This window comes from Stigmatopora argus, chromosome 9 (assembly GCF_051989625.1).
Source record: "Stigmatopora argus isolate UIUO_Sarg chromosome 9, RoL_Sarg_1.0, whole genome shotgun sequence".
Taxonomy (NCBI): Eukaryota; Metazoa; Chordata; class Actinopteri; order Syngnathiformes; family Syngnathidae; genus Stigmatopora; species Stigmatopora argus.
In genome coordinates this window covers 3670555-3696406 of record NC_135395.1, presented here as the reverse complement: position 1 = coordinate 3696406, position 25852 = coordinate 3670555, and the positions used below count along the sequence as shown (strand labels likewise).

Here is a 25852-nt window from a genome sequence, read left to right as displayed (position 1 = left end):
AATTGTTTACACACATGTTCTGAGTAAGGTCATACCCATCTAGGTCTTATGAGTCACATGATCAGGTGGAAAAACATCCCTGATAGGTATCACTTAGAAAGAAATGTCTCACTTTGAATCGATACATAAGCCTGTCCACATGTTATATCCGTTTGAATGGACTATTAAAAAACACACATCATGCCAGTTTTCTCCATCATTCTGTTCATTGAAGTGCTTGTTTACTAATAGTGAGACATAAAACAAAGTTAAATGACACATAATGGAAAGATAACATTTTATTGTATGTCGTAGCTGGAGTTTTGGAGACCATGAATTGGGAAATTCAGCCATAAATTGACCGCCTTCAAGAATGCATTGCTCATTTGCCATCTATGTATATAGGTGGGAGACTACTATACAGTTATGACCGTTTACAGACATGCAAATATTAGTGCTTTTGTGTCCTGTCCACTGCTACATTACCTGATTAACAAGATATTTGACCATTTGGATGAATGATTGTCAATCTCCTTGTGCGATTGGCTGGCAATCGATTCAGGCTGTCCCCTGCCTGGTACCCGTAGTTAACGAGGATAGGCTCCAGCACCCCCTGCAACTCTTGTGAGGAAAAGCGGTTTGGAAAAGGAATGAATGAATGTCGGTTCCCACTATTCGACTTCCTTTATGTTAAGCAGGAAATCCTTCTTGAATAGGCTGATTTTAACAAGACAATAATTAAATGGTGACCCCCCCAAAAAATAAAAACAAAAACACAGACTAAAGCAGGGGTGGGCAAACTATTCCACAAAGTGGGTGCAGGTTTTCATTCCAACCCGTAAAGAGGCCACCTTTTCACCAATCTGGTGTCCTGCAAGAGCAATCAGTGGATTGCAGTCAGGTGCTTCTTGTTTTCTGCAGAAATTTCATTGGTTAATGTGCCTTTGCTGGATCGGTTGCAACAAAAACCTGCACCCCCAGCAACCCCCAAGGAACGGTTTGCCCACCCTTGGACTAAAGCATTGGTACCTGAAGCATTTTTGTGGCTAATAATTATGTACAACTAGAACTAGCAATTGTCAACTTGTCTGGGAAGTACATAGAAACACAATGAGTGGTCACTTGACAAGCATGCCAACAGCCTATCATCAGCTTAGTTTAAGTATGCGCATTCCTTCCTGCACATGTGGTGTTTTGATTACTGCTTTCACACAAAGCCAACGGGACTTCCTTGCAGGAAAAAACAACGGAAGGGAACTGAAGATCAACAACCAAGTGGAGTAGGTAAATAGATGAAATCAAGGAGGGAAAAGGCCAATGAGCCTCCACCACTTCCTGTTTGTGGCGTCCGCATTATGCAAGTGCAGCTCATTCTGATGGGGCACATTTGTATTTAAAAATCTTTAGCATGATTGTGATGCTTTTTATTGAGTAGCTCAGGTCATGTATACAGCCATGAGAAGGAAATATAACTTTAATTTTGATTATATGTTTTGTATTTTGGGTGGTCAACAATTCAGGGTGTCCCACGCCTGGTCCCCGAAGTCAGCTAGGATAGGCTCCAGCACCCCCCGTGACCCTAGTGAGGGTAAAGTGATTCAGAAAATGAATGAATAAAAATAAAATAGTTCTTAAAAAGTTTAAATTGTAAATATGATAATTGCTAAAAATGTCTTGCCTTATGAGGGGTGAAGATTTTCAACCCTTGACATCTATGCTCTTTGTTCTGAAAAGTTTCTTTCACTAGTGTAAATATAAATATACAGTATAAAACTTACTACTGCAAATTTTGCAATATCCCTCTGGATTATTTAAATTTATTTCAGAAATAATGCAATGTGATAAACTGAGCTCTTTTGATTTTCTTGACCCATGTGCCCTCTTTGTTCTGCAAAGTTTGTTTATTATTATTGTTTTTTGTATCCCTGAACTGCCATTGACATTTACAGACATCAAATCCATTTGAATTGTAAAAGCTGGCTGGCATAGAGTGATCATGTTTCACTGCCATTGATGGCAATTGCCGTCCAATCCAGTTTGACTGGCGGGATGACACTGTCCAAGTGGAATGAACGACTTTCGCCATCAATGCTAGGCATTGAATTAATGCTTAAAAACAGAGAAACACATGATAAAACCCTGATCATTTGTACTCGATTCCGATCCTCTGAAAGTGACACGATAGGGCACGATTTCCGAACACATGATCGAATCTAAGACAGCTCTAGTCAGGGTTAAAAGTGTGCAATGTAGTGCCCACTGTGCTTGAAATGATTAATTGCAGTGATAAGAAAAGAGGAGGAAAAAGAAGAATGTTCCGACGTCAGTCCGTCCCACTCATGTCAAGTCCAAACGCCGCTGGGAAGAGCTGAGGCTGCATTCCACCACCCTGACGCCTGACCTCACACACACTCACACGCACACACACACACACACACACACAATATATGCACAGTTCCAGGCGCCCACGTCACACGCTCATCACAGCACTCTCTGGAGGAAGCTCAGAACAGTGGAAGGGGATGCTGGCGGCTGGCAGCCACTAAGTAAGTCCACTCTCATTCCCTCTCTCGGCTTTTGTCTTTGTTTCGCTTGCCATTCTAGAACATGTCTCATTTCATTCATCTCCCACACTCTGTTCTGTCACTGTGAAAAACAGCCGCTGTGTTCTCACATGAGGGGGACTTTTTCAAACTCTTCTCTCAGTATGCCTTGCACACACACACCTTTCTCCCACACACACACACTTTGTTTTCGCTGCGGGTGAGCGGAGGCACAATTGAAGTCTGGGCCTATTTGCATGTTGGAGCACAGCCACAGTGGCAAGTTTTTTTTTTATTACATGGAAACAATAGAGTTAAGCGTGTGAATGCTGATCCTCTCTTTTAGGACCTCTCCTGGAAACTTTGCTTCATTAAAGCAGCTAGGTAAATTCATGTTACGTATTTTGGTTAGGGTCATTCTTGAAATATGAAAATTCATAATATCAATTGTATCATGATTGATTAGCTTTGAAATTGTGCAATAAAAATGTGCAGTATCTTAGATTGTGCAATATTTTAGAATTACCTTGTCGGACGTGACTTTTTAAATTACTTATTTATGTTTTTACTGGGAAACACGCACTTTGTGGAGTAGCACCACTAATTTCATTATACGTAATTGTTGTATAATGACAATAAAGGCTTTTGACTTTGACTTGAAATTTGAAGACATGATTTATTTTGTGTTTACAATATTGAGTATAGTCCAAATATGTTACTAATGTTGGCTTTTTCTCAGGGTACAAGCTAACCTTTTGTTGCTGCGGATCAAGAAGAGACACTAATTTGCGTAAATAAGTAAAGAAAAGTTGAGAAATAAATAATCATAAGTATCTTAATCTAATTGCAGAGTGTAGTATAAAGTAGAGTGAGACATTCAATCAAGGCTAACTATTAAAAGAAAGAAAAATAGAAGAGGAATAAATATAAATTTGCTATAGCCTTTAAAATTAAAATGCTTTATGATTCAGTACATTATTCAACATTTGAAGCGTGGGATGCAAAATGTCCTTTAATTCTGAACTAACGCATTATCACTGTTATATTTTCCTGGGCATATTAAAATGTTCATGCCGCCCCACGAGGGCAATGCATGCCAGCTGACAGATTTAAGGCTTAATGCTTGGATCCAAATCTACCTCGCACGTGGCTACACTTGAAGCTCTAAAGTCGGGCCTGATGTTTCATCTGCTTCAACATGTTTCATGTCCCTCTCTGAGTCATTGGCGGAGCCTTATCAGAGCGTGTACGTAAATTCTATTGGCTCATTTGAATCTTTGTTGACATACTTTAAAGGAGGAAGACGGCGGTTATTTTCCGGGAATATGCTTTTTTTTTTAGTACTTTCCCAGTAACAATTAACCAGGCTCTCAACAACTAGCAGTGTTGTGTGTCGGTGAGCAATAAAAAGAATGTGTGCTGTTTGTGGATTCATTATTACGTATTTGTAGATAGTCATGTGTCAATGTGTGCCTTGTTTGCATTGCGGTATTTCCAAGCGCGGTGACGTTCGAATTGCCTTCTCACTGTATGCACAGTAAAGAAGGGGCATGTATTTGAAGGCCTATCTTGTATGTGAGTGGTCAATCATCTTTCTCTCTCTCTTTTTCTTTTCAACTCACAGCACCAGCCTTTACTCAGTTGATCCAGACAGGAGAGTCCAGCATATTCCCACTGTGAGGGAGAAGACTGGCAAGAGGATAGCAGGGTTTTAACTCATTCACAGAGCAGGAAACCGGAGCCTAAAGAAGGGGGGGAAAAGAGCGAGACATCATAAGGCACGGCTGAAACGAGATCCTCTCGACAGCTGCCCGGCTGACAACTGGTTGTGGTGCTTGAAGTAAAGCGTCAGGATGCTGGCTAAAATCCTGGAGGAGATGTGGGTGGAGCCGGAGGTGCTGGAGGCTCTGAGCGAAGAGCAGAAGAGGATCCTCTTCCTGAAGATGAGAGAAGAGCAGGTACGCCGCTGGAGGGAAAGAGAGGAACAGGAAGAGGAGGACATCACCAGAAGCAGACCCAAGAAAGGTAACATGCACCAGGAATACCACAACTTACTTAAGATACAAATCTTATCTTTTTGCCTAACCCTATATATTGTCAAACATATAATTGATACATTAATTTTAAGGAATGTGATATTTTTCCTCCTGTTAAAATGGATCTGTCAAATGAATGTGATATAAATTTAGGAATAATTATATTTTAAATATGGTCCTTTTTTGTCCTGAAGGACCATTGTAGGGCTCAGGGCTTATTATTTATTTAGTGGTTTAGGCTTCAAAGAGTTTAAAAAAAGAGGGTTTGCAATATATACTGTATATACTCCCCACTCTAATAATAGAAAGAAAACTGCATAGATCAATCATCATTAGGACTGTTTGCACATTTATTCATTGATTTACTGAACCGCTTACAAGGGTCATGGGGGTGCTGGAGCCTATCCCAGCTAACTACGGTCACCAAGTGAAGGACATCCTGAGAAGGGCAACTATTAAACGCTCACACTCATACCTGGGGGAAATTTAGAATGTTCAACCAGGCTACCGTGCATATTGTTGGCATGTGGGAGCAAACCGGATTACCCGGAGAAAACCCACACAACATGCAAACTCCACAGAGTGAGGAGTGACCTGGGATCGAACTCTCGACCCCAAAACTGTGAGGCTGACGTGCTAACCACTCAACCTCCAGACCACCCCTCTTTATGAATAATTCTCTACAAAATATAATAATGATGAATTTGTGATGATTTCAACATTTACTGCAGAATGCTATGAGGTGTGTCAAAAAACATTGAACCTATCAAAGGTAAAGGTTAAGCATAATAGTAGAAGTGAGTGATTTAAAAAAAAAATCAGGGCACTTTGTCATTGTGTTTTGAGGCAAACACTTCATCTGATTTGTCTATGGCAAAACAGTGGTTGGTGGTGGTCAAAAGGGCTTATGATGCAAATTGCCTGCCTCGCTTTTGTCAGTCTGTCCCCGGGCAGATGTAGGCACAATAGTAGCCCAGCTAGTTTGAAGTGAATAATTGTAGCCCTTGAGTGTCCTGGGAAAAAATACAATAGAAATCCAATGTATGATTGTTTCATTGTATTTAATCAGCAGTGACTTACTTTCATGAATTCTCCATTTGTCGCTCATTCGACACACACGCACAGGTGTTGGGTCAGGATGCGACAATAGTGTGTAGAATGGAGAAAAAGAAACGTGGCCAGTCTTCTCTTCTGTCTTCCTGCAATCATTCTGATCCATCTTTATTTAGTTCTACTCCAGCAGAGAGCCTCACCTTTCTCCATTGGTTCAGCAACTCAACGTGTACGCATGTGTGACTGACAGACTCTATCAGCATGAGTCGAATCGGTTTACGGGCTTGCAGCTGAGTAAGATTGACTAACCCCCTGTGGTTTCAACCATATATTAAATTACAGTCTTTGTTTATCCAATCTCTGTCATGTCACCCGAGAGGCAACCAGGTCTGTTTGTGTTACACAACACGCACTTTTTTTTTTGCATTCGTGTTGGTGGCAAGTGCCTATACATAATTTAAAAAAATAACAGGAAATTACGATTCCCTTTAATAATATATATGCGTTGGTTTTAAATATGGAGAACATTATTAGATAAAAGTTTTTTTTAAATGTTGAATGTCAAGTTCAGGTATTACCTGTGTTCCAAATGATGAGAACCTGTATAAAATGTTGAAATATAAAAAATAATTGGGTAGAGATACACTTAAAGTTATAGCTTATGACAACTTTAAGTGAATTTGGGAGGTTTTACCTATCAATATATGGTATGCAGCAAAAGTAATATATACTATTACTATGTACAGGATATTTCAAGCTAAACTTCATACAGAATGGACAATTATTGTGTACATTTTACGTTATGTTTCCATGACTGGTTCTAATGACTCCGATAGTGCAATTGCTCTCTTGTGCATGTCCGTAACATTAACTCTAAAGAATCCATTAATAAAGTCTCTCCTTTGAGCAGGAAGAAAACCTTCAAACAATTAATGGGATGGAAAACATTTGTCATGTTGGTTGTCACTGCCTGTACTTTGATGTCAAGTGATCAAATTGCAGCTAAAAATAGCCTAATTTGCACTTTTCATGTTGTAAATTGAATGGAATCATTGAATTGGAGAATTTGTTGCAGGTTATGTTGTATTTGCTAAATGGAAGTTGTCTTATATTGTTTTGGCGACATACAGTTAATTAATGTTTTGAACATTGTATTATGTAAAATTGTATTATTAACAATGAGCGGCCCAGTGGTAACTGAGTGGTTGGCCTCACAGTCCTGGGCTCAAGGGTTCGATAACAGGTGCGTCCTCACTATGTGGAGTTTGCATGTTCTCTCTGGAATTGTGTGGGTTTTCTTCAAGTACTCTGGTGTCCTCCCACATCCCCAAAACATGCAGGGTAGGCTAGTTGAACACTTTAAATTGCCCTTAAGTAGAAGTGTGAGCATGAATGGTTATCCGTCTCCTTGTGCCCTGTGATTGGCTGGCCACCGGATCAGGGTTTCCCCTGTCTGATGCCCGAAGTCAGCTGTGATAGGCTCCAGCACCACCTGCGACCCTTGTGAGGATGAGCAGAAGAGAAAATAAATGAATTAATTATTAAGAGTTTTGAAAGCAATATTTTAAATTATCATGACATGGTTATGCCTGTGTTTAAAAAATAAAATAATCTACAAAAAAATTATGTTAGTATGCCAGAACTCTGTCATTCCAGTCTGTTATCAATATAATGACAATTAAACAAGGTTATTAATTATTTTGGTCTTAATGGCATGTGTGTTTTAAGTAAAAAAAACAATGTTGTGGCTCGCTGCTAAACAAAGAATGATTGACTTAAATCCGTGAACAAAGGGCCAAAAATTCAGAAATAATCTGCTAGGACAGTTTATCAGACTTTGTACAACAGCACCACCTTGTGGACACAAGTCCCCATGACAACCCTTGTGGGCAACATGCTCAAATAACGTGTTCCTCTTTTTGTGTGTGTTGTTGTTTGCAGCTACCAGTAAGCACGTGAGCTGGCTCCTCGGTCGTGACGGAGACGTGTGCGTTCGTGTGATTGGAGAAACGGATGAGTTCAGCTCATCGAAACTTCTCCACAACCTTTTCAATGACAGGTTAGCGTACACAAAAAAGACAATTAACATGACTGACAGATCCACTACCATTATTAGGGCCCGAGCACCATCAGTGCGAAGGCCCTATTGTTCTTTAATTGTTCTTTATAAGTGCTCAGAATCAGTTACCTTTTCAGAGGCCTTAAAATGCTCAAATGTTGAGGAAAGATTGCAAAATATGGTGGTTTCAGGAAAATCGCACAAAAAGTGGCTGAACGACTGCCCCTCAAATTTTTCTAAACCCCCATTCTATCCCTTTTTTCAAACATAGAGCTATGAAATCTATCGATACTTTGGCCCAAATGCACAAAAAAAGTTTATTTTGGATTGAAGTTGGAAAAATTGACGCTTTTTGGCCGATTTTGGCCATATCCAGGGTCCGCATTGGGGCGAACTTGTTAGTTATTGTTTTGAAAATAGGGATGAAAGCAGGTTTTAGAAATACAGCAACAACCCTGACCAGAAAAACTAACAACTCCACATTATATTCAACAGGATTGTGGAGTCAATCTTTATGCTCAAAATACCTCATGCCTAAACCAAGGTGTTTTTGGTGCCCACCATTACTTCCTAGCAGGTCTTGTGCGACTCACTTTAGTCTTAGCTGTCATGTTGACTCGTATTCTCCAGGTAATACATGACCACATGCCCCATACATTCCTGTCCTTTTCCAACATGGCATCTCGTAGTCAAAGCAGCACCAAAAAGGGAACCGAAATTTACATTTCAAGGGAGCTCAAGGTTCACGTCTCCCTCATTAGATCATTGAATTTATTGGTTAAATGAGTGAATGGCTGAGTGATTCATTGGCGAGTCTATCTGCTGACTGCTCTCCAATGGCGATTGTCCCATAGGCTGCGCTGCGATAATATGAATGGCATCCAGACAGCAGATGTGCAGGCAGGAAAAAAGGCCCTGCAGCTTGGATTTAAAGAAGGAAGCCAACTAGCCTTTACTGAGGACACCACAGTGAGTTCATGTGTTTGCTTTGCTGTTTGGGTAAGGATACTACGATAACTGTTCACTGATTGTGACATTATACACTCTTTGCGCACAGAATGGTTGTGACTCACCAAACAGCCACTCCTCTCAGGACGAGATGGACTCCGACTGCGCGGATGATGACCCCAAGGACCCCGGCGAGGGCAGCGACAGTGAATCAGGCAGCAGCTCGGACAACCTCGGCGACTGGGCTCCTCTCTGCGGGCCCCGTCTTAGTCGCCATGGCAACAAACCTGCACTCAAAAGCCAGCTGTTCGACGCAGAGATGGTCAGCCCACAGGCCAGAGGTGAGAAAATGAGAGGATGATTGAAATGAATTGCTAATATTCATTTCCTTAAGAGGAGCAGCATACCGATTAATTAGGCGTAAGCAAATCGAACAACTCTGAAAATGAACATTGAACATTAACAATGGTACTTTAGTCTTATTGTTAAATTCAATCTGGAATTAGTTTTTTTGCGGTAATGTGTCATTGTGCCTTTGCAACAAAATACTATTAATGGCGCTGCCAGTGTCATAAATTAGAACAAAAAAATCAAGGATAGATTAATGCATTATTAATGCTTGATGGATTAACTCAATGAAGTTCTTAGAACCAATACTTCAGAGATTCCACTCACTGCAATTTGACTGTGCGATTCAAAGCACTAATAATACATTTGTTTGAGGATGTAAACTTGTTTAGTTATTACAAGAAACTATTACTATCATGTTTTATCTTCCTATCCCTCATCCTGTTTTGGATAAACATTTAAACCTATGCAACAATATGTGTCATTTTCATTCCATTTTTGATATTAATATTAACCCTCCTTTCCGTATCAGATGCCTGGCGGGTTCAAGAAAACAAATCGGAATACGGTGGGAGAGTGGCCCAGCTCAGAAAAGCCTTTGGATCTGCTCCTTCAAACAGCTTCAGCAAGCCTCCATTACCTGCCAAAACTGCTCCTCTACTGACCAGGCGCATGCCGTTGATCCATTAGCCTTCCCTTGGACCAGCTTTGAAATCATGCTGTGAAGCCAAAAAGACAAATTAACAGCTTTTCCAGAGTAACATCAAACTCAAGATGTTTGTGGTCCAGAATAAGACACTCATTTCAATCCTAATGGTGAACTGAGTACAGAGAATTACAAAGAAATTGCTCAGTCTCCATCAAGGAAAATACGGAAATGAAATGTAATAATTGACTATTCCATAAAGCACTTAGATTAGTACGTTATATTTATTTGTGGATCTGTAAGTACAGGATCGTACATGGTATTTTATCCTGTATTTCTCAATTGTATCTTTTGAAATCCATCTTATTATTGAATATGCCAAATTTTCTTGAAGTACCTCGTTTTAAATAATGTTCTTTTCATACAAAATGAGTAGAAGCTGTTTTTGTTATACAATATAAAGTGTACACACATGGGTAAAAAACATGCTATTCAAGTTATTCATAAATGAATGTCTCACTTATGTCACTGTCAAAGCCCTCGGGTGCTGCTTTCATTTAAAACATTACATCTAATTGTCTATGTGGGAATCCATATTAAGACTATTAGTTCTGGCAAGGGTGAGGATTCATGAGAATATCAAATCAAATCAAAAGCCTTTATTGTCATCATACACAGCTGCGTATAACGAAATTGGTGGTGCTACTCCAAGCTTTTCAAAGTGTGTTTTCCCAGTAAAAAAACAAAAACAAATACAGTGGTACCTCGTCATACGACCGTTCGTCATACGGAATGCTCGTCTTACGGGGGAAATTTCGATCGAATAATTCGCCCGTGATGCGGTCAAAATTTCGTTATGCGACCAAGCCAGGTGGCCATGGCATTTTTTTTTGCATATCTTTCGTGTACGTATAACAATATTTACGAGCACCGGATGAGCTATTCAGACCAGGAAACGCACAACGCCCATGCGCGGGGAAAAGAGGGCTTTCTGGGTAATGAAGTATACTCGTGCTCGCAACAGCATCCCCGGTAGCAACTCTATCATAGGCGCCGTTCGAGGGGATGCGAACACAGATGCTACAAGCTAAAAGGAGCCGCTAGCCAGCGCCCCTGAAGCTCCCATGAGCACATCGGGGGCACTGGCTCGCAACAGCATCCCCGGTAGCAACTCTATCATAGTCGCCGTTCGAGGGGATGCGAACACAGATGCTACAAGCTAAAATGAGCCGCTAGCCAGCGCCCCCGAAGCTCTCATGAGCAGCGGGGCGATCGCTGATAAAAGACTCTGCTCGTTGGCAAGTGGTCGTGCGTTCTCCGATTGTGAGGACATTTGTGTGCATCATTTTCGGAATATTTTGAAGGGAATAGTACGACAGCAAACAGCCCATGGATAGCGAACGTGAGGGTGGAGTGTTTGTTCTGTTTACGAGTGCGTCGTGTTGAAAACAAACCGAAGCCCCCCGCCCCTTTTGTGCGTCTCTCTCTCCCCTCGGCGAAATCCGCCCAATTTTAGTTAGATTAAACACTTTATTTCTATTAAACCACTCGTTATTTATTACTTTGTCAATATATGGCGAATTATAAGAAATAAAACATTTTTTTCAATCCAATATCCTGTTTTTGGTGTTTTTTTCAGAGAGTTGGAACGAATTAATTTGTTTCCCATTCATTTCAATGGGAAACTTTACCTCGAGTTACGAGAAACTTGTCATACGAGCTCAGTCCCGGAACGGATTAAGATCGTATGTCGAGGTACCACTGTAGTAGTATAAAAGTCACATCCCTAGTTGAATTCTCAAATAATGTGATAATAATATGATGTGTGATGGGCATTGCTACCTGCCTTATTTACTAACATATTTGAAGACACTTGGTAAACGACATCAGTCCAATCAAAGGTGAACGTGACTCCCCTGTTTTGCTGTTCTCACATAGTTCAATTTCATATCCTAACTTGTATTGAGTGCAGTGCAATCAAAACCAAGTGAAGGCAAGGACTGTTAACTCAATACATTACAGTAATTATATATATTTTCATTACAACAACAATAAGGCATGCTGTGAATTCTTTTTCAAAGGAGGTTTCCAGGCAAAAATTAATAAGCATACAATGATCACAGCCATGTAATTTTCTATATGAGAAAATGACCACTCTGAAGTGATTCAACAAAAGAGTTGACAATGAGACCATGTTTAAGTTCACTGAAATGCCAGGAATTCAGATTTTTGGTGCACGGAGGTGATAAGACGGATCAAGTCAATGTAAGAAGCTGTCCTTGTTTTTGTTATCAGTTGTTGAATGTGCAAAGGACACTTAATCCTTTTTGCTTTCAAAAACTATCCTGCGACAACAAAGTTGGGTCTTATAAGTATTTTTTTTTTTAATGGGATAAAATAAATCTCATTTCCATAGAAACCCCAACATATTTGATAATGCAGTCACTATAATAATAGAATCATTTATTGTCTAGTATGCTGGTGAATGTAGCCAGAAGGAGTGAAAACATGTCAAAAATATTGACAGACCAAACTGCACTGTATCACTTAAGGGGGGTCCAAATCTGGGGGAAAAAATTCATCGCATCAAAAGAAAAATTGTTGTATGACTTAAGCAGGAGTTACAATTGAGTAATACAAATTTTTTTATTAACTCCTAAAACATTTGGGATGAACAACCTAAAAGAGTGGCTGGCTCTCCAAGTACCACTATAATGACCAATATTAAATACATAAATACAGTAGCAAGTATTTAGAAAAAAAATTGCCCAAAAGTTCTCACATTACAAGAAATAAAGTCCAAGTTTTGCGGCAAATAAAAATATTATAATTACTCATAGTCATATTATAAGGTTACAAAATTATTATATTGGCAAGTTAGCAATTAGCAGTATCCTAGACCAAAACATAACATAAATGTGAATTAAACACAAATAAATGTAACATTTTACATAAAACATGTCTCATTCATAATATCACAATCAATATATAGGGGAAAAAGCACAAAAAACTGAATGCTTGATGCAACATCTTTAACATCTTAAGTTCAAAATCATTGCACAATCCAAAAAGAGAAAACACCCATATAAAAGTGCCAAATGCAAACATACATTGAAATAAAGTTAAATACAACTGAACTGGGCTACTCATTTTCTTACCACTAGAGGGAGCCTGGTCACCACTTGTGGTACTCCACCATACTTTGGAAACCATTGAATTCACTTATTGGCTGCCATCCCTTTCCAGTCCAAATGAATTGGACCTCTATTGGCGTCAATGGCATTGAGAGAGTTAAGTTGCACTTTTTTTTTCAAAAACCTATTTGACTCAAGTTGCGTGTATCTATAGTTGACATTCCGTGTGATGGGGGGGTCGGGGGGTATTCTGTTAGGTTTAGACAAGGAGGTTGTTGATAGTGACTCGCACAATGATTATCTATTCAGCAAGAACACAGCCCACCAGAGATCAAACAGAGAGCACATAAAGCTGATTAGCATGTGGTTAAGACGCATAGACAGAGGGCGAGACGCTCGGGGAGACGGAGCAAATGTGAGTTGGGTCACGGGGAAGCAACACGTCACAGCCGACTCATTAAAGCTCCTCTCAGCATTCCCTCACCGCCTCCACACCCCCAGCCTCGGGATTTGGCGTCTGTGTATGCGCCTGAGTGTGTGCACGTCCAGCCCATATCTTGGATCATGTGACTAGACGCACGCACGCAGTGCGAAAAGGCCCACTATATTTAGCAGGCCAGTGTAGGGTTTCCTAGCGAGGCATTGTGGAGAGAGCGGTCAACTTTGTCGCACAAGAAACTGCACATCATATTAAGGGTGAGAAGCAAGAGTGCGCAAGGTGCTCTTTTTTATGTCTCTCTGGCCCAGAAGGAGAAATCAGGCCACTTCTCATGTGTGGTGACAAAGCACCTGTCCAAGATCACATGCTGGACACCTGAGACCATTTCCTCCCACAACGAAGTCATTGTGGAGAAACAGGAGATCAGAATGTTAAGCTACGGCTCTCAGCTAATGAGATATTACACTTTTTGAAATTCCTGTTTTAGAGGAGGTGCCAATTCATACCAAACTTCAACATTAAAGTAAGATTTACAGGTTAATGTCATATTTTTGTCATAACACTACAACACAGTAGACACTTAAACAATGACCCTAGGCCAAAGGTGTCAGACTCGGGTTGGTTCGCGGGACGCGTTAACGTCAACTCGATTTCATGTAGGCCGGACCATTTTAGATATAATATTTTTAGATTTTTTATAAGATTTTTTTAAATAAATGGATTAAAAGAACTGAATATTCAGTTTTTTATAGACCTAAAACAATGTTTATTTTAGCTTTTTTAAAATATTTTTAGATTTTACAAAATGATTTTTGAACTAAAAACACAGGAAAAATTGATTAAAAAATTACAATTATTGATTTAAAAGTGGGAAAATCAGGAAATTTAATATACATCTGTACTCCTCATTTTAATTTGATCCTAAAACAGAAAGTCGGCACTCATGATTTACTTTCCCGGGCCACACAAAAGGATGCGGCGGGCCAGATTTGGCCCCCGGGCCGCCACTTTGACACATATGCCTTAAGCCAAACACCTACAACAGGGGTGGCCAAGTCCGGTCCTCGAGAGCCCCAATCCAGTTTGTTTTCAATATCATCCTCCTCTACCACACCTGAATCAAATGATCAACTCATCAGCAAGCTGTCCAGAAGCTTCATACTGATCCCGATTATTTGATTCAGGTGTGTTGGTGGAGAGAGACATAGAAAACAGACTGGTTAGGAGCTCTCGAGGACCGGACATGGCCACTCCTGACCTACAAGGTAAACGTAAAAGATGACAGTTTTTGTGACTAATTTTGTACTAAAATATAGTGCAGGCCACCTCGTGGTGTAGAGGTTCACTTGCCTGACTTCGGTGCGATTCCTGCTGGTGGCTGTATGACTGGGAGTGCCTATGGTCGTTTGTCTCTCTGTGTACCCTATGAATGATTGGCGACCAGTCTAGGGTGTAGACTGCCTTTCGCCTAAAAATAGCTGGGTTAGGCACCAGCAACCCCCGCAACCCTTTTGAGGATGGGTGGTATGTAAGATGAATGAATTAATGAATGAATGAAATAGTGCTGTGTATGGCATTTATTGCACAAAGGGTCACATTGGTCTTTGTTCCAACAGATGAGGTTTCTGCTGAAACGAGCACCACCTTACCGCAATCAACTGGTTATACTTGTAAGACACTGAATTGGTGAAAAGACGTCGTATTCTCCAGTTGAACTAAAATCTGCACCCACTGTGACCGTTTGTGGACTAATTGCCTACCCTTTGTATAGTGACTACACTTTGTAAAAACATCTTATTCCTTTACGTATCACTGACATTGCAATAAAAGTTCAAATTTGGTCCACATAATATCCATATAAATGGGTCTGTTCTAAATCAAAAAGTCAAAAAGTAAGCAAAGATGCAATCGTTTTATTGGGTGCATTCATTAGACAATGCTAACAGTGTTAGAATAGAGACTCGAGGTTCTACTAGATTTCAACCTGAAAGCTGATGATTTTCTGAATCTTTTATTCTCAAGGGTAGCAGGGGGTGCTGGAGCCTATCCCAGCTAACCACGGGCACCAGCCGGGGGACACCCTGAATCGGTGGCAAGCCAATCGCAGGGCACAAGGTGACGGACAACCTTTCATGCTCACTCTAATACCAAGGGGCAATTTAGAGTGTTCAACCAACCTACCTTTTTGGGATGTGGGAGGAAACCAGAGTACCCGGAGAAGACCCACACAAGCCCAAGGAGAACATGCAAACTCCACACAGTGAGGACCAGTCTGGGATCAAACCCACGACCCCAGAACTGTGAGGCTGATGCGCTAATCATTCAGTTACCGCCATATAACAATAATAATTTTTTTTTAAATTAAAGTCTATCACTCACTTCTCCTTAATTTTAGTCCCTCTAGCTAAGTGACTTGATTTGATCCATTTTCAGCCTGATTGAACAGCGGCGAAAAGTAAAAAAAATGTGGTATGTTCAAGAGTATATTCTTTTTTTTTGGGTTTCTTCTACTTGAGACTTGAGAGGCTTCTTTTGTTTGTCCAACAAAAGTCCTTTAGATCATGCTTAAGCATGTGCATTTCAAAGGTCATGTCAGTACATGTTTTTTGTCAGCACTCTGCAACGTGCTATTGATCTTTCTGTTCTTCAGTGATTTTCTTGCTATATTACTTTAAAAACCTTTCAAATAAAAACCAAGTCAAAATTGATCGAATATCAGTAAAACTATTCAAATTGCTGTAGTATACAGTCAGAATCCATTGAAATCTACAAATGCAATCATTGATTTGTACTTGTTTGGAAGTTATGTTGTTTAAATTGTCTCTAAATCAGTGTGGGTTCACGTTTCATCTTTTGCACGCAATGCGACGCACATGTTTTCTCAGTGCAGTAATTCCGAGCATGCACACGACACTGACGCACAACAAAATTAACCGATTGACATCAATGTGCCAGAAAATCGGGCAAATGACGTTAAGGACGAAGCAAAACGACATTGCTTGGATACGAATCTTGATTTTTAACAAAAAAAACATGCCTGTTGGGGAAAAGAATGCGAGCCTTCAAAATGTTGACATTTTTGTTGTTGTTTTTAAGACATCTTAATTATTCACTAATTTATTAATTTTCCGTACCGCTTATCATTAAAAGGGTTGCAGGGGTGCTGTGGGCAGTTCAGCGGAGGACATCCTGAATGGGTTGTCAGCCAATCACAGATCTCAATTATTACTATACTTTGAATACTGCGCTCTAAAAACCATAATAAAGCCAACTGAATTCAGGAGCAAATCACAAACCCAAAAAATAGTTCTACAATTTCAATGTCCATTTGCAAAAAGTATGATCTGAACAAACAATACAAAAACAGGAAAACTCCACGTCCATTTTAATCTTCCATTTTCTTATCCACTGTTTAAAAACACACACAAAAATACTAATATTTGTTCAAACGGCGCTTCAAGAGAGATGATGACTCACACACGGCTGAAAACTCATGACACATTATTGTAACTGGTCTCCCTTTGTGGTAAAGTATGCTGGGTTGGTCTTTATTCTTTGGAAATTAAATCAAAGAAATACTTTAATACCGTTAGGATGAAGCGTACTCAAATTTCACAGTGATTACACAAAAGTCCTGCAAAGTTTGATTTAAAATGTGCACTTGTAACTTGTGCTGGTCAAATATAGATCCGGGTAACTCACTATAGCGGTTAACGCTAACAACTAGTTACCATTTTATACAATTATATTCAATGGCAGGGTAATTGGTTTCATATTGTGTGTGCATGTGTATATTAGATTAGGGAATGTACATGATTTAAGGATGGAATGGTGTTGATATAGGCAGCAACAACGGGATGTATGATGGCAATATAAACTGCCATGGCACCCACAAATCTCAAAGTTAAAGTCAAATCAGATGCCATGTTAATTTATCGGTTTTCTTTTTGATTTTGATTTTTTTTTATATAATATTGACCAGGTACCAGTCAGAAGCAAAACAACAAAATGAGGTCTGGTGGGAGAAGAAAATAAAATAACGGGAGGTCACTGAAAGGAGTTTGGAGGTGAGTAGCAGCCTTTTAATCCGGTGCTCGGACGTTTGGTCGCCGGACGCTTGGTCGCCGGACGTTTGGTCGCCGGACGTTTGGTCGCCGGACGTTTGGTCGCCGGACGTTTGGTCGCCCGGACGTTTGACAACATGACAGAGAGTTTACTGTTGAAACCAGCTCTCAAAATTATATTAATGAGAGAGAGAGTTTAATATCTAAATATCTACTGTTGAAACCAGCTCTCAAAATTATATTCACCCGGGCGACCAAACGTTTGGCGACCAAACGTCCGGGCGACCAAACGTCCGGCGACCAAACGTCCGGCGACCAAACGTCCGGGCGACCAAACGTCCGGCGACCAAACGTCCGGCGACCAAACGTCCGGCGACCAAACGTCCGGGCGACCAAACATCCGGGCGACCAAACGTCCGGGCGACCAAACGTCCGGCGACCAAACGTCCGGCGACCAAACGTCCGGTCACGACCTTGATGCATCAATGTGAGAATTTCCAAACAGTGGTTTAAAATATAAAGTTTTGCCATCTTGAATTTTGTTATTATCAATAATCGGAGAACAGTGCATTTCAACTAAAATACATCAGAAAGAAATCGGAACATTCATTTCCCGAAGCCCTAATTTTCATTACGTAAAGCACAAAGTAGGAAGATTTATATTGCGTTTCCCTAGGGATAACCACAAATCACTTCATAAAACTGCAATGAAAATGTTAGTTCATCCCCGTTTGGAATTGTATATTTATTTAAAATCACGCAAAATTACAGCTCCTTTCATGATATATCACTGGGTTAAAAAAGGAAACGCTTTTGAGAGTGATGCAAATGGAGGAGCGAAGGCCGCTCCGAGCTGAATCCTCGGTGGTAGCAATCGATTCCGCATCATGAGATGGCGTGACAAGAGGCCGTGATGAACTATCCCTGCAGGCAGGCAGACTTTATCAGCGTGCTTTGCTTAACTTCCTGGAGCCACCGTGGCTTTTTCCCCTCTGCGACCAGCAGCAGGCTAAAGATTAACAGAATTTCGTGCACACATTACCGCTAAGAGAGAACGCCATCTGACCTTGCCTAAAATGGCAGCCAAATGCGTGAAATGGCTTTGAATGCTTAGAGGGGCAAACTGGAATATATGTATTACAAGCCAATCATCAAGAATTGGGATGAACTTTACGTCCTTTATATTTTAGAGTACCAAAATTAGCCTGTTAATTATGATGGCACTATCACTTGCGAGTAATTGACTTGACTGCTGGGTTAATGCGGGTACTGGTTTTGCGATATTGAACTGGTAAGCGATCATCTTCTATTTGGTAGGCGGGAAAAAACACGTGCCTTGAACTCTTTTACCGACATTGACAGCAATATACATTCCAGAGGGAGGACAGGAACGATTAGTGCAAGGGTGTCAGACTCGGGTTGGTTCGCGGGCCGCGTTAACGTCAACTTGATTTCATGTGGGCCGGACCATTTTAGATATAATATTTTGATTTTTTAAAATATAAATGGATTAAAAGAACTGGATTAAAAGCCCTGAATATTCAGTTTTTTAAAGATCTAAAACAATGTTTATTTTAGCTTTTTTTATTTATATTTTTCGATTTTACAAAATGATTTTTGAACTAAAAACATGGAAAAAAATGGATTAAAAAATTGCAATTATTGATTTAAAAAGAGGAAAATCAGGAAATTTAATGTACATCTATACTCTTCATTTTAATTTGATCCTAAAACAGAAAGTCGGCACTCCTGATTTACTTTCCCGGGCCACACAAAATGATGCGGCGGGCCAGATTTGGCCCCCGGGCCGCCACTTTAACACGTGCCCTACATCATATCTGATTGATTGCTAGAGAGGGTTGACTTTCAAATGCTGTCGCATTCAATTGACAAACTCGATAGATGACAACTGTAAAACGGCTAAAACATTTATTTTGCTCTAGGATGTGCATGGGAAAATGGAATTTGACAGAAGACTTTAAAATAGCAACAACACATGGGATTAGCTAGTGCTTTACCCAAGATATTCAAAGTGGCTTTGCAAACAAGCAGTAAACATTGACAACGGATATTTTGTCTTGGTAACTTTTGTGCCAATAGATTGGTATTGTAATTTTTCGTACAAAATTGTAGAAGGGGAATTCAATGTGTTGCAACTGTTTGTTGATGTCTTTATTGATGTTTGTGATTTCTCTTGGGAATTGAGTCAGCGAAGCCACATATAGCTACGGCCTTTCCTCGATCCATCTTTATAGCTTAAAAGGTCAAAGGTGAAGAATCCACTTTGACCCCAAGTGTCACAAAAATACAAGCGCAGGGCAGATGAGCCGGATTTTTTCCAGGAAGTAGAGACATTTGTGTTTTGGAAGGGGAGGGCTTAGGTTACCACACGAGAGGCCTATTGGTTAGGCCTCACAGCTCTGAGGTTCCGAGTTTGAATCTCAGGCCCCACCCACCCTGCGGCACAGCGGCCCAACTGAGGACACGCGTGTGCTGCAAAAAAGGAACGGCGTGTCGCTATTCAAAACGTACCGACGCCATCACACCTTTTCCAACACCCCGAGACGCAGCGTCTGCGAGCTCACGCCAGGTCCGTCCGGCGAGCGGGCGGGGGTCCGCCCTGCTTCCAAGGAGCAGCCTGGCAGAGTGTTCCACCGCAGTGCGAGAGGAGTTGCTGCCAACATACGTAGGCGCCACGGGGTCGCTCGATTGCACGCACCGAGCGACGCCAGCGTCATTCGCTCGCGCACCTTAGCGTCTCCCAGCATTTCTATCACCTTCATCACTTTATTGTGCGTGGAACTCTCAGTCATCTTTTCACTTTCTTTGTTTGGGCAACGTTATCTCCATCCCCTGCTGTCCGTCTCCCCGCATGTCACTCTTTCTCTTTTTCCCCTCCTGCGGCCTTCTTTTCATCCACCCCTCTCCCGTATACCCCCCACCTCCCACCCTCCCTCCCTCTCTGCCCTTCACCAAGTCTCTTTCAAGCCCCCCTACGCACCCTCATTCACCCTCCACCTTCTCTCCCTCTCCCTGGATCCGCTTTCGACCCCCACCCCCGGCCCTCCTCCTCTTCCTCCCCCAACCCCCTCCCTGTCCCCTGTTCAATCCCTTTTCCTCCCCCTTTCTTTCCTGCCATCTTGCAGGCCAGTGGAGCCAGACTGCAGGCGTTCAGGGAGTCACTGGACCTGCTGGGCAGCGGGTGACACAGATTTCCGGTGTGGGTGTGTGCGTGCGTGCGCGAGGAAAAAAGGGGAGGGGGGGATTAGGCTCGGAATCACTAGAAAGAGGGGAAAGAAAAGCCGCAGATCCAAGAATGTCGCTCCCGAGCGAGAGCCGAAGAAAGACGAGCGCGCCGACTTCAGCGGGAGATTTTGTGTTTGTCATTCAGAGCGAGTGTCGTAATTGCATGATGTTGGAGCTCGCCGCTGTTCTCCATGAGTTGGCAGTGTCCTGCGTTGGTTGGCGTGCTGCGCCTCTCTCTCTTTCTCTCTCGCCTGCCTGACAAACACACACAACCCCCCACCCCCTCAGATGCACGCACACACACACTCTCACACACACACTCACACACACACATGCACTCACGCGGTCCCTCTGCGATCCCCCCTGACTGAAGGCGCACAGGAAGTGCAGCCGTGGCCCAATTATAGCGTGACACCTCAGGCCGACCGTTGCCATGGTTACGTCTTCCCTGAGGTCCCCTGGAGTGTGGCGCCGAGGAAGAAGGTCTTATCACATCAGCCATCGTTACGGCAACAAGCGAAAAACCCGCACGGCCCGGTTCGCTCCGAGATGTCCTTTCTTAGGCCAAGTTGCGGATAATAATAAAAAAAAGCACGTTGCGTCACGGGAGCGGGCGTGTGCGAACGGAGATTGTTTGTGATGTGTGTCAGCTTAGGTGTGCGCGCCAAGCGGCGAGTAGGTGTGCGTGCGTGAGCGTATGTGCGTCTGCGGGGTGGTGATAAGGCTTTCCGCCACGCCATTAGGTGACTCATAAGCCCCACATACGCGCACGCACACGTATCAGCGGAAGCACGGTGGCCGGCAAACACATATTCCCAATTAAATAGGAGTACAAGCGTGTAGACAAGCGCGCGTGGCCAATTTCTTTTATTTCAAAAGGGCAAACAGTTCTATACAGTACAAGTTGCACATGAAATAATTTAGACGACTCGCTTACTGATGATGCGTTGACAACAGAATCGAGAGTCCCCGTTCGAAACAAAACATTTGGCTCTTTTTTTCCCGTCTTTCTCTTAAGCGGCTGCAACACAATACATCCAAACTGGAAAGGGATGTAAAAAAAGACATAATGTTTCCCCCCATATTTACAGTCTATTTACAGCTTCTTTTTTTTTGTTTTGTTTTTTGTTTTCTCCTCGTTGCCGACACGGTTGACACACGGGTGTCCTTCTCTCGCTCTCTCTCTCTCCCCCCTCTCTCTCTCTCCCTCCCTCTCTCTCTCTCCTCTCCGATTCACTGATTGTCAAAAGAAAGGATGGGAACGAGTGAGAACATTCTTGAACAGAGGTACAGCTCTGCACTAAGCATCATGTTCGTGTCTTTCGACCAACACGGTGTCCAGTGTGTGTTTGCGTGTGTGAGTGCGTGTTTTACACTTGGGCTCCTCGACAATCATCTGAGCGGGATCCTGTGGCAGAAGTTACTATCCGTCCAAGGCGCCGCTGCTCCTCTCCTGCGCCAGGCCCAAAGAAAAGTCGGAGCCTCTGAGGTCAAACGCGGACACTCGACCCTCGAACCCGGGGCCGCCCGGCTTCCTCTTCAGCTCCTCGCACTTCCTGTATTTACAGATCTGGTGTCCCCTCTTACGATTGCGGCAGCTGCTGCACTGTTCGCAGTTCGTCTGACGCCGACATGGCACGCACTCGCCGCAGCGCTTCCTCTTCCGCCGGCCTCCGCCGCCCCCGCCCAGGGAGCCGGGCGAGTGACCCTCGGCCACGAGGCCTTCCATGCCGTCGGCGGCGACGGCCGCGCTCCTCCAATGGCCTCCCCCCATCTGGAAGCCGGCGAGCGGCAAGAGGGTGGGGCTGAAGGGGAACCAGGCGCCCAGGTAGGGCTGGATGTCCGTCCTGCATCCGGGCGAGTCCTCTTCCTCCTCCTCGGGCCCGGAGGCTCCGCCCTCGCCGGCCCCCCTTCCGCCCTTGGCCTCGACCGCCTCCCTTTTGGCGGGCTGGCCGCCGCTCGGCGCGCTCGGGACGGCCTGCTCGGCGGCGGCGGGGGTGAGCGCCAACAACCCGGCGCGCATCAGCAGCTCGGCGGCGTGCGCCAGGTGGAGCCCGCTGGGCGACTCCCACATGTCGGGCCAGGAGGGCGCCCGGCGAGGTTTGGTGGGGCCGGGCGGAGCGGCCTGCTGCTGGGCCTGGGAGGGCTGCATGAGGCCTTTGACGTCCATGCCCTGGGTTGGGTTGGCGATGTAATGGGACAGGCCGTACGGGTGGCTGGAGCGCTTGAGGCTGGGTCTCAGTGGCTCGTTGGGGATCTTAGCACTGCTGTTGCCTTGGTCTGGCGAGGAAGGGCCAGCAATGTCTAATGCTGTGGACATAGCCGTGAATGTGGGCGGCGGTTTGTGTCCTTGTGTGTGCGCCGGAGGGGGGGAGGAGAGGTGAGGGAGGGAGGGAGGAAGGGAGGGAGAGAGAGAGAGCGAGAGAGATAGAGAGAGAGAGGGATTGACGCCGGCGCGCGGGCTTGACAACTGTCCTGTTCCTTCAGCCAAAATGGCAAGCCTTGGCCTGTGTCCCTATTCCCATTCTCTGCAGCAGCCGTGGAGTCCTGGGGAGCAACACATGAACAGGGCGAAGGGAGGAGGGTTAAGAATAGAAATAATCGGGGGAGGGAAAAAAAAAAAGAAGCCAAGAGTAAACACAGCGGGCTAACCTAGCTCCGGCACTGCTCATAATGTGACAAATGCATAAGAAGGGTGGCAAACGCATAACAACAACGCGGCGGTCATCGACATCGTGACAATTGTTTGAAAAGAAAGCCCCCCGAGGGAAGCTAAGCGGCCCCTGCGAGCGCATGTGTTGCCACTTATTTCCGCATCCAGGAGGTTAGTATCCCTTTAAGGATTTCACGGTATATCAATGCAATCAATAACAGAGCGACAACAATATGCAAAGATATGCGCATATGCGCAGGTCAAATGTGGAGCGCGCTTTTCAAATACATTTTGACGACTGCTCTTATGTGTGCCAGCCACGCTTATGTGGCTTTCCGGGGCAAGAGCAAACGCACAAGCGTCCGAAAACAAGGCTGTCTTTTGTCTGCTATCGACGACGACCAGCGGCGAGGTGCGCAACGATGCGGTGGCGGCGGATCGAGGGGGGAAAAAAGCAAGCGGGCGAGAATCCACGGACACGTCGCTGGACAAATTCGCCGTTCGCCCAGCGATTCGACACGGCTAGCTCTCGCCCGGGGAACTCGGCGCCTCGTTCGGGGTAGGCGCACAATGGCGGAGCCCGTCGGCCGTTTTCGGCCGAGTGGACGGTTACCTAAGACGACGCTCGGCCGACGCCACGGCGCGCTGACCACAGTCCGAGTGGTCGCTGCGACACGCTCGGGAGCGAAGGCGACGACACAAAAGCAGCCCCGAGCAAGCAGGAAGTCACGCCGAATGTGTCCGCTTACCTTTCAAAATCGCCCGTTCGAACGCCGCTGTCACCGAAAAACCCTTCGACGAAGTCATGAACTAATGGCGTTGGCGCTGCTTGGAGCGTACACAGACGGCCGAGCTGCCGATTCCTCCTCCACCTCTCCGTCCCGGAGGGTCTGCAAACACTCGGCACGGAATTTGGGGGCGTCGCTCAAAATGCGAAGTGGACTCTCGGTGGCGGCGGCGGCGCGACGCGGCCGTGACGCGATGGTCGTCGCGGTCACGACGACCCACGCCGAAATTACATGGAAAGCTGGCGACCCGCTAACGGAAGTCGATACTTTTAACACGCCGAGTGGAGGAAAAACAAAAGCACACGTGCTATTAGACTATACAAGTTGCTCCTTATAGTTTTACTCTTTACGGGGATAATGAGTTGACTCTCGTAAAAGTTTTTTTCCATTAGTCAATTGGAAGAAAATGTCATATAACACCTAGATATTGATATTATTCAGACAATTACATTATTTTTTTTTGCAAATGTATAGTATTTGAAGTTGTCAATCGTTAAAAGAGGAAATGTACTTCCCGATTTCAAAGTATAACAAGTATAAGAACAGATTTTTTTGGATTCAATGACTTTTGTTTGGTCAATAAATGGCTCAAAGGTTCAAGCATTATATTGCTTTTTTTTGCCAAACAGAAAGTACATTTTGTCACTTTTTTCATTTTTTTCAAACTCTGACATCAAGGGTCATCCAACATTTTAACTGGGATAACTTACTCTTAATGCTCAACTTTCAATGTATTTGACGTCTAGTGCCGTCCATGGCAGCCAAACTGTTAGTAAGTGTATCTTTTAATCGTCATATGGTGCATTTTTTTGTTTCCTAAAGAATAAAAAACATTAATTAACATAATTTAACCCAATATTCTCATTTGAGGACAGCTGGTCATTCTTATTTTTTTGTTTTTACTTGATATATAGGAGTTTTATGCAAATGTTATGAAAACGTTACAAAAATCTAAACATTATTAACTTGAATTAAGATTGTAGCGAGTATAAACCACCTAACATTATTGAGGTATAAAATGTGTGATTTGGCTCAATAACGGTTGAGAAACACGGAAAGGATAAAAAAAATGTTTTAATAGTTTTGAGAATACCCACATTAGTAAGTTGATCTGCTCTGTAGGTGTAAAACACAAAATCAAAACCAATTATGTAATGTTACAAAACGATATACAAAATAAAAAGTTATGATTGTTTTAAGCCTGTTGGGTGCACGTAATCCCCCGCACTATACTCTGTGATTTCAGTTTATATTTTAAGTATGCATTAGAGGAAGACATGAATCTGCCAAAATAAAAATCAGTGTGTCCTCTAGAGACGTTTTGCATACTATTAAAATCACAGCCATTTCCAATAGCATTTGGCTGTTTTTTTTCATATTTCTTTTTGCTCCAGTTCCCCTCAGCTGCCCTTTTATTCTGAGACAATAAAAATGGCCGGAGCGGGGACTAGTGTCGCTTTCGCAGGTGACTCCTCACGAGACGCAAAGTCCACTCCACCTCTTGCGAGAGTCCTGCTTGCATCTGGCACGCAGCCACATAAGCCCGTGCACGCGCCCGTGCGTGTGTGCGTGCGCGCGTGTCACTATAGCAGCAGGGGCCCCCACCAACACTCGTGAACACGCTCTGGACACGACTGCTCGTGTAAACACAGCGTCTTCTAGTGGTGACCACACATACTGACGCGTCTTAAAATGGCCACTCGTGCTCGAGGTGGACACTGCAGACCCCCCCCCACTACCATTTTCATCCATCCCCCCCTCCACTACCAGGTTCGCGTGAGTCAGTGCTTGATCCAGTGGTTTAACAAAAAACACTTTTAGTACTTTGGTGGTAAAGACTTTTTCAATTAAAGAAACAAATAAACAAATCAGGACGGCCCGGCGGCCGAGTGGTTAGCGCGTCAGCCTCACAGTGA

The 25852-nt window shown here is 43.4% G+C and overlaps 2 protein-coding genes across 5 annotated transcripts; one reads left to right on the top strand and one right to left on the bottom strand.

Moving 5' to 3' along the window:
* The first annotated feature begins 958 nt into the window (after positions 1-958).
* Positions 959-10135, top strand: LOC144082799 (uncharacterized). Of its 4 annotated transcripts, none has more exons than XM_077610221.1 (8): positions 959-1141; positions 1217-1263; positions 2264-2525; positions 4147-4547; positions 7553-7670; positions 8525-8639; positions 8728-8959; positions 9499-10135. In XM_077610221.1, the coding sequence occupies exons 4-8, from the start codon at positions 4376-4378 to the stop codon at positions 9654-9656; spliced, it is 795 nt and encodes a 264-aa protein (XP_077466347.1). In that variant the 5' UTR covers positions 959-1141; positions 1217-1263; positions 2264-2525; positions 4147-4375; the 3' UTR covers positions 9657-10135. The 4 variants fall into 4 exon arrangements, with proteins under 4 accessions (XP_077466347.1, XP_077466348.1, XP_077466346.1 ...); XM_077610222.1 differs by adding an exon at positions 2869-2906 and having other exon boundaries at positions 959-1263; XM_077610220.1 differs by having other exon boundaries at positions 959-1263.
* Positions 10136-21335: 11200 nt separating this feature from the next.
* On the bottom strand, positions 21336-24231 carry LOC144082850 (uncharacterized). The gene is made up of 2 exons (XM_077610301.1): positions 23898-24231; positions 21336-23042 (listed from the first exon to the last, which is right to left on the bottom strand). Exon 2 carries the CDS (start codon positions 22813-22815, stop codon positions 21919-21921), a length of 897 nt encoding a protein of 298 aa, XP_077466427.1. The 5' UTR covers positions 22816-23042; positions 23898-24231; the 3' UTR covers positions 21336-21918.
* Between the last annotated feature and the right edge of the window lie 1621 nt (positions 24232-25852).

Excerpts from the sequence above, each read along its gene's own strand:
- LOC144082850 (XM_077610301.1), bottom strand. The coding sequence starts at position 22,815 with ATGTCCACAGCATTAGACATTGCTGGCCCTTCCTCGCCAGACCAAGGC.
- LOC144082799 (XM_077610221.1), top strand. The coding sequence starts at position 4,376 with ATGCTGGCTAAAATCCTGGAGGAGATGTGGGTGGAGCCGGAGGTGCTG. Across the intron at positions 4,548-7,552 it reads CAGAAGCAGACCCAAGAAAG|CTACCAGTAAGCACGTGAGC; the intron begins GTAACATGCACC and ends TGTTGTTTGCAG. Across the intron at positions 8,960-9,498 it reads GGTCAGCCCACAGGCCAGAG|ATGCCTGGCGGGTTCAAGAA; the intron begins GTGAGAAAATGA and ends TTTCCGTATCAG.